The sequence below is a fragment of the Trichosurus vulpecula genome, chromosome 6 (genome assembly GCF_011100635.1).
Source record: "Trichosurus vulpecula isolate mTriVul1 chromosome 6, mTriVul1.pri, whole genome shotgun sequence".
NCBI classification, from domain to species: domain Eukaryota; kingdom Metazoa; phylum Chordata; class Mammalia; order Diprotodontia; family Phalangeridae; genus Trichosurus; species Trichosurus vulpecula.
Genome location: NC_050578.1, coordinates 263,835,139 through 263,843,876, shown reverse-complemented (window position 1 = coordinate 263,843,876; position 8,738 = coordinate 263,835,139). Strand labels below are relative to the sequence as shown.

Genomic DNA, 8,738 nt, shown 5'->3' with positions numbered 1-8,738 from the left:
TTATCAAGTGTTTTGAAAATATTAAAATACAATATATAATCATAGCTATGATAATGACAATGATAGCGATAGTTATGATTGCAAGGACAATAATGATGATGATTATGATGATGATGGTGATGGTAATGTTGATGATGATGGTGATTATGCTGATATTATATAGATGGCAAGCTGAGTAGATAATGTAGGGCTTGCAGTCAAGAAGATCTGCGTTCAAATAATCCTTCTAACACTTGCAAGCTATTTTAAACATTATAAACCACTCAATCTTACTAACGTAAGTGCATGCCACTTACCATCAATGCCCCCTACTTAATCTCTAGGAATTATTTTATCCACATAATGAAGGTAATAATTTTGTTCCTACCTAAGATATAGACTTGACCTTAGAGTTAGGATGGCCTGAAGGATCTGGGATCCTCTATTTTACCAGAAGGAATGAAATTGATGATTCCCATCACATCCAAACCCTAGGACCAGTTAATCAGCTTCAATGAAATTGAGAAGCAAAGACGTTAGGTAAGATACCTGATTGCATCGGGGCCAGGGGAGGGGGTGTTGGGGAAGAAGAAGAGCTATTCAATGTGAATCTATTCTCCACTCCATCACCTCTCTACATATAGAGTTGAGTGTTGAGGGAAAGCAATACCATTATGGAACACTGCAGGCAACTCGGATCAACTACAACATTGTCAAAGGAAAAAACACCTTTAAAACACTTAAAATTCTCATCAAGTGGATGACCAAGAGTATTAACCATGTATTCAGAGGAGCTATGATTAAACGTGCTACCTACCTCCTGGCAGAGAGGTGAAAGACATGAAATGAATAAACATACATTTTAGACCTGACTACTATGTATATTTGCTTTGCTTGACTATGCTAATTTGCTTAAAAATATTTTCTTTATTCTTATACTTTAAATGATAGTTTTACAGGGAAAGTGGGAGTTGATTGAAAATAATGATGCCAAAAAAGAGGATCAAAGAAACATTTTAATGGAAAGAAGAGAAAAAGAGGAAATACAGAAAGAAGACTAGACACGCAGGATAGTTTTGAATGCAATGTGTAGTTAAATACATATATAAATGTATATGTATACATATGTATGTGTGTATCTAAATAAAAAGCAAATAGTGTGAAGTCAATATTCATGGGTTCATATGGGAACTTCATTACGCTCACCTTTGTGTATGGAAATCCTCTTTTTTGATGTTTAAATTCAACACTTCAAAAAGCCAAAATAAATAAATAAAAGAAATTACCTAGAAGACCTATAACAGAATTGCAAAATTTGAACATTATAGGAGACCCCAGGAGTCAGCTAGACTAACTCATACACCACAGGATGCCTCACTATGATTTTACCCAGAAGTGATCCCTTATACAGCATCTAGTCCATCCTATATATGGATAAGAACACTGCCACAACATATTCAACAATTTATCATCCCTTCTTCACATGAAGTCCTCCATTGAGGGGATCCAAACTCATGATTACTAAAACAGCAAAAGATCTTGGCTTATACCCACTCCCCATCCTATTCCTATGTTTTCCTGTTAAGTTTGGAGTATTTACACACACACACACACACACACACACACACACACACACACACACACACATTTGTCCATGGGTGCAAATGTGTATGAGAAATATGAGGTACTACTCTCTTCCTTTCTCCTTTTTAGCTTATGATTTTCCTTTTAGTTTCCCTCCTTTTTCCCCTCCTAAAACACTCAGAGCTAAAACAACTCATTCATAAACCAATTTTTTTCTGAATTTGTCACCCCAAAACTATTTTAAAATATTAAAATTCTAAAGGGATGCTTGTGTTCATTCCCCATTAATCTTTTAGCATTATATTCAACTGCATCTAGTTACTACAATAAATTGATATTTCTAGTTTTAGATTGTGACTTCGTTGAGAGCAAAGATTGGGGTTTTTTTTTGTTTGTTTTTGTCTTCATAATTCCAAATCTTTGCAAACTTTGGCACATAGTATATGCTTAATAAGTACTTGTCACTGACTTCATTCTTGTACTTTATTTGGAATTTCCCATTCAGATCTGTCCTTTTTATCAAGAATCTTTGAAAACATTCTATTATATTAATGGTACATCCCCTCTCTCTCCCAGAGTATTGTACTCACCTTAGCAGCGTTGATTATTCATTTCATAAGCTTATATCATTTGTCTTTTGGAATATTGTATTATATTTGGAATATTGTCTTTTGGAATAGTGTCGTATCCCCCTCTGATTTTTTTTGTGGAGTTTTCCAAGAGTAATCTTGATGCAGTTTTTCTGCACTTGTACTACTTATTTCTGGATAGTTGAAGTATTTTTTCCTTTAGCAGGGAAGCTGTGGATTTTCTTTATGACATTCCTAGTACTTTTCCTCTTGGTGCCCCTTTCACAAAGTGATTGGTGGATGAAGTTCATCTTTATTTTGTCCTATAGTTCTAACAGATCTGTGTAGTTTTCATTTTGATTTAATAAAACCTAGTGTTAAGAATAGATCATTTAGGAATCACTAGACTGCTTGCAAATTATTATTATTAAATAACTTCTCATTCTTTTTTTCCCAGTCAATTTGTTTTATTACAAATGTTTTTTTTAAAAATTCCTTTTTCAATCTTATGATTTTGTCCTAATAATTCTGTTTGGTCTGTTCTAGTTTTCAGGGAATTCATTTTTGGGGTAAAGTTTACCACCTTGTAGTCTAAATTATTTGGTTCTTTAATTTTTATTCAGAGCTTTTTATTTCATTTTAATCTCTTTCTTCATTTTTCTAGGTATTAATACAGTCCTTATGACATTTTTTTATTTCCATAATCAATTTGAAACATTTTGTATGTTGATAATAAGTTATTTTCATCTATTTTCTTAGGGTTCTTTTCAAGGCAGCTTTCACTTCTGTATTTCTCAAGCTATAGATCAAAGGGTTGAGCATGGGTATCACAAGGGTGTAAAATATCGAGGCCATCTTGTCTGTATCAAAGGAATGGCTAGATTTGGGCTGCAAATACATGAAGATTAGAGTGCCATAGAACACAACTAACACTGTGAAGTGGGAACCACAGGTGGAAAAGGCTTTCTTCCTTCCTTCAGCAGAGTTCATCCTGAGGATGGCCACAAGAATAAACATATATGAAACAAGGACAACCAGCAGGGAGGAGAATAGATTAAAAGCAGAAAGGGTCAAAATTATTAATTCTATGTCCCTGGTATTAGAACAAATCATGGACAACAATGGGAGATTGTCACAGTAGAAATGCCTAATTATATTAGATTTACAAAAGGATGAATTAAAAATCTTAATTGCAATCAGCAAGGAAACAAAGGTGCTATAGAGGTAGGGGATAGCCACAAGCATACAACACACTCTGTCTGACATGATGACTGTGTAGAGCAGGGGTTTACAAATAGCCACATAGCGGTCATAGGCCATGGCTGACAACACAAAAAGTTCACTGATGATTAATGTCACAAAGACAAATAGCTGTATTGCACACTCAATGTAAGAAATTACATTTTTCTCCACTACAAAACTGACCAACATTTTGGGGCCAATGGCTGTGGAATAACCAAGATCAATGAGTGACAGATGCCTGAGGAAAAAGTACATGGGAGTTTGCAGGTGGGAATCAATCTTAGTCAGGATGGCCATACCAAGGTTTGCCACCACTGTGACAGAGTAGGTGAAAAGGAACACCAGAAAAAGAGGGACCTGTAACTCTGGACGATCTGTGACACCCATGAAAATGAATTCAGTCACTTTGATCACTGCAGTTTCATTTATTCTTTCCATTTCTTTGATCTAGAGAGAATATCCTGGGAAGAAAATAAAGGATACTTCCTTAAGTATAAAGGAATACTAATGAACAGCTGCAATAACAATAATAATAATAACTGTCTATTATTTACATAGCATTTTAAATTTTGCCAAACATTTTATATGTGTAATCTCTTTTCATCTCTATAAAAATTATAATAAACACCTAGCATTAATAAGACTAATGAAGACTTTTATGCCAAATTCTAGAATTAAGAACATCTTTACTCCTACCTCCAATGTACAAAGGGAGAATATTAGTCATAGGCAGTCCCATTTTACATAATTAATAGGTCATGGAGTTCTTTAGTTCCAAGAAATGTAATGAGTTAAAAATGTGAATAACTTCAAAGACAATTCCATCAATGAATGGGAGAAAGAATCACATTCTACACTGAGGAGATGTCAGACTCCCAAGGTAATCTCTAGAACTGTGAAAACATCAAGAACAACAACAAAGCCTCATAATTTCCTATAGCTTCTCCTTTGTGCTTGCCTTGCTCCCCGAATTATAAAGACAAGCCAGGCTTGTAACGGTATGTTGTTGTTTTTATTCGATGTCCACCATTTAAAAGGACATGAAGTCATGTTAATGATACTTGTTTTTAATGAAAATCCCTCAGTATACAACCTAAAGCTCTGTGGACTTATATCCATTAGTGATCACTCCTCATTCATTTCTTTCCTGGTTACATGTAAAAATCCCTCACAATGATTGCAGGTACTTTTATTTTGTTTTTTTTTTAGATCAACTCAATAATGAAGTACCAAATGTGCTTCTATGACAGGTGAGTGAAGATTTTAGAAGTTGACTATCAAAATATCCTTATATGCTAGTTGTTCGATCTTCTGAAATTCCATGACCACTCAGGGCCATGGGCAGATCACTAACATTGGAAGTTGAAGAACAGCTACCAAATTTTATTGAAAGAAAAACAATTTTTCTCACTTGCAGCTTCCTACATTGGTTAAATGACTGAAAGAAAGCAATAAATAAAGAAATCCATTCATCAACCAATAAGCATTTTAAATGATTAAATGAATTAATTCATGAATCAGTTTATAAAAAAATAAAAAAAATATTCAGATGCACGACAAGTACATAGCTATCCCTTGGGGAGGATATTAATTTTAAAGCCCCAGAAAGGTAAGGGTGTAACACTCCCTAAGGTAATTCACAGATTTCTACCCAGTCATAGAGGGGAACTAGTAGCCATTTTCCATATGAAGTGGGAAAGGAATAACACTGAGTCATTGCAATCACAGAATAAAGACTGAGGGCTATGAAGACAGTAGGGAAAAAGAAATGTGATGTTTTTCTTGTATTCTAATGGAAGACATGAAATAATCTTCTAGTGAATCTGTCTTCAAAAAATAAAATAAAAATAACTCCATTTGGCAGTTTGAGAGGAAGAAAAATCTATCATCTCTTTCTCCCCATTTCAAACTGAGATTTTGTTTCAAATTCCATTTTCTCTTTTTCATTAGCATAATGGATCCCTAAACTCTCTGTACAGAATAGAGGGCACTATATGGGACATGATAAAAATTCTAACCTGAATTGGCTATTTCAAGAAACTTTAAAAATTGGGTCATTCTCCAACTCACCAACATACCACCTTGTAAGAAGAGGAATGGAGAATCATATAACATACCTTTGATTCATTTCTAGTGCAAAGGAAGCACTCCAGAAATGCCCTTGGGTCTTCTGCGACTTCTGTGTTTAAAAAAAAACAAAACAAAACAGAAAAAGAAAAACAAATTTTGATTGACAGGTCAGAATCTACACAATAGAATCTCATATTAACTCTGTCCTGTCCTCCAACTCTGGTCATGTGCAAAGATGTCTAGATAAGTCATATGAGTGTCCAACGAAACCCAGGGCCTCCTACCTGGATTCTGCCACAAATCTTAATAGTGCAGTTGCTTTGGTTTCCGGTGGATCAAAGAATTTTCCAAAAATAATTAGAAAGTACAGCCTGCCTCAAAGTTCCACATTTTGAATAACCAAATTACGAAAGGTCCTTACTTACCCTGATACCCTCTGAACTCAGCATGGACAATATTATTTCTATAGTGATGATACATCATCATCATCAGTTCTGCTTATGAAAGTTCTTTCAGATGCACAAAAGCAATGATCTGAATCAATTTTGTGAGATCAGTCCTATAATTTTCATCATTTTACAGATAAAAAGCAGTGGTTCATAAAACTTACGAGCATGGGCAACACATTGACAATGGAAACTAAGAATGGAAGCCCCACAAATAGAAAACAACCACAAAGTAATGTTGGATAAATGCAGATGGAGAGTGTATCTAGGAATGAGTGGCCAAAAGTATCATGAAAGAAGAGGAATGAGAAAACATTCATTTCATCAATTAAAGGATCTTTAATGACCTTGGGAAGGGCCCTTTTTTTACCTTTTTAAAGCATTTTAAAAAATAATTCTGGACTTGTCATACATCAATAAAATTCTCATTTCCCTAAATAAAGAATTTGAAAAAAATTAATCACTTTGAAACCATACATTTCCATTATATGTGGCCTGTGTTTCTTTGGAAAATTATACAGCAAATTCACCATATTTGTTTAAAAGCTTCTCTGCTTTCCTATATCTACCTCTGGACTTTTTACTTTCTTCTCTGTTTTTTTCCTTAATACTACAATGAGATAAAGCAGTGTCTGTCTCATATAGTTAAACTATCCATCAACTTTGACACTCACCACGTTAAGTATATGTTTAATCCTTTTTAGGTGAAGTCTAACATTTTGAATTGGAGGAGGTGAGGATGCCAAAGGAGGCCATTATTTGAACCTAAAATATTATGGAGTAGGGGAAATATCAAATCATACATTCACTAGCAGAAAGGATCTCTGAGCTGTCTATATCCCATCTTCTCATTTTATAGATGAGAAAAGGAAGATTGAGAGAAGGGTCAGAGAGTTAGTAAGTGTTTGAGCTACGATTTGAATCCAGGTCTTCCTGAATCAAAGTCTAGTGCCTTCTCCACTATACTGCAACTTATTCAATTTCTCCTCCATTGGTTTTTATCCTATATTTTTAAAAATGTTTCTGGGAGCTCTCATAGTGGGAACAGTTCTTGGGCTCTTCTGAATGAGGTGCCAGTTGCATAGGTATACCATTTTTTGTTGCCTCAGAAACCCAAACTCCTTCAATTTTCCTCATGTGGTAGTTGTTGAGATCTGTTGAATCTGGAGATTCATTGATCTCTTCTATCGTCCTACCTGAAAGTAGGAAGCCTTGGAAATTCTTAGCATTATAGACTCTATCTGATGACAAAGACTAGCTACTTCTCACCTTGATTTTCACATCTGTTGTGGCTGGATCATATTGTTCCTTCTTCCAACTGATCGAAGGAGAATTTATAGGTTTATAGGTCCTTCTGAGACATTATTCTCTGAAGCATATGAGAGTTTTAATGACTTCTATACTATCACCTCAGGGAGGTTACCAGGTATTTGCATTCATTATCTGTGTTACTGTTTAAATTTTACATAATTCCAAGAGCTATTAAACTATTATCATGTGAAAGAAGACACATAATGATGTTCCAAATTTTAATCTTCCAACAAATATGATTCCTTGTGTTCCATGCATATGATTCTCAGGGAGCTTAGAACAGATGTTCTGTATTTTATTTCTATGTGCCTGAGAACTCTGGGAAGGTCATTGTATCAACATAGACTCTGGTATGCCTCTAAAACACCTGATTTCTTCTTTATAAGTATATGTGGGACAGAAGTATGATCACACTGATGTAGAAGGTAAGAGAAGGGAAATCAACATCAGAACTGGGAAAATCCACAGCAGACAGTAATGGTCACAAGAAGATTCATTCCTTAATACACCCATCTATTTCTATCCATCTGTACTTTGATCTATCCATCTATTCATCCATCCATTCATTCATTTGCTGTTATGATACAAAGATGAAATAAAAGAAGAGCTTACATTGTTTTGGCAGTAAACAATGTATATATTGATAGAACATGAAGGTTGCAATAAAAAATATATTAACATGGAGGATGAGAAGAGAAAATTAGCACCTGAAGTAAACTTAAAAAATTCCTTCAAGAGGTGGCAACTAAGTTGAGTTTTCAAGAAAGTGAGGTATTTTACATTGTAAATATCAGAAGAGGATGGATTGCAGGCAGACTGAGACAGGAGATGGCATGTTGTATTTACGGAATTGAAAAAGGCTAATTTGGCTGGATTAACTCAAAGAAGAACAAATGAGTAACAAATCTGGGAAGGTAAACTGGAGCCAGATCAGGAAAGTTTTTTTTTTTCTCTCTGTGTTATACATCATTAAAAAATATCGTTCTATCTGAGGTTTGGATGTGAAGTTCTACAGTTAAAAATGTGAAAAACATTTTCATTTTGATATAAATGTAAGCATAAATGAAATAGGCAAAACAGACTTTGGAAGATATGAAGAAGAAAAAACAAATTGGAGAAATATAATACTTCCAAAATAAATCAGAGTCTTCATGTCCATGAGAATTAATGCGCAGAATCAATTGTCCCACCTTACAAGGTAGTATCAGTCCTCAGTTTGTTTAAGAGGGACTAGAAACTTAAGAGATTGATGCTTTATCATTATTTAGAGTGACTGTCAATGAAGAAGGGTGGAGAGACTGAAAGAACAGAGAGAAAAGAGAAAGAAAAGATCATTCCTGAGAGGACTTGTGTAAAGAAACATGAAGAGAATTCATGAGAGAAGACTTTATTTGGCACTTTGATAGAGCTGGATTGTGGGACTATGTTTCCAGACTTGAAGTCAGCAGTTACAATGATGATTAGATCAGCTTCTGCTGTGACTTTTTCACCTATCATAATATTATGAATAAGTGTTTGTTTCTTTGTTTTTGTTTAT

General features: G+C 34.5%; 1 protein-coding gene across 1 annotated transcript; it reads right to left on the bottom strand.

The window, feature by feature from the left end:
• Window positions 1-1,301: 1,301 nt before the first annotated feature.
• On the bottom strand, window positions 1,302-3,812 carry LOC118853674 (olfactory receptor 8K3-like). Its single transcript, XM_036763857.1, has 2 exons — window positions 2,893-3,812; window positions 1,302-1,314 (listed from the first exon to the last, which is right to left on the bottom strand). Exons 1-2 carry the CDS (start codon window positions 3,810-3,812, stop codon window positions 1,302-1,304), a joined length of 933 nt encoding a protein of 310 aa, XP_036619752.1.
• Window positions 3,813-8,738: the final 4,926 nt, after the last annotated feature.

What these genes read in the sequence shown, in the direction of transcription:
- LOC118853674 (XM_036763857.1), bottom strand. Translation starts at nt 3,812, where the DNA reads ATGGAAAGAATAAATGAAACTGCAGTGATCAAAGTGACTGAATTCATT.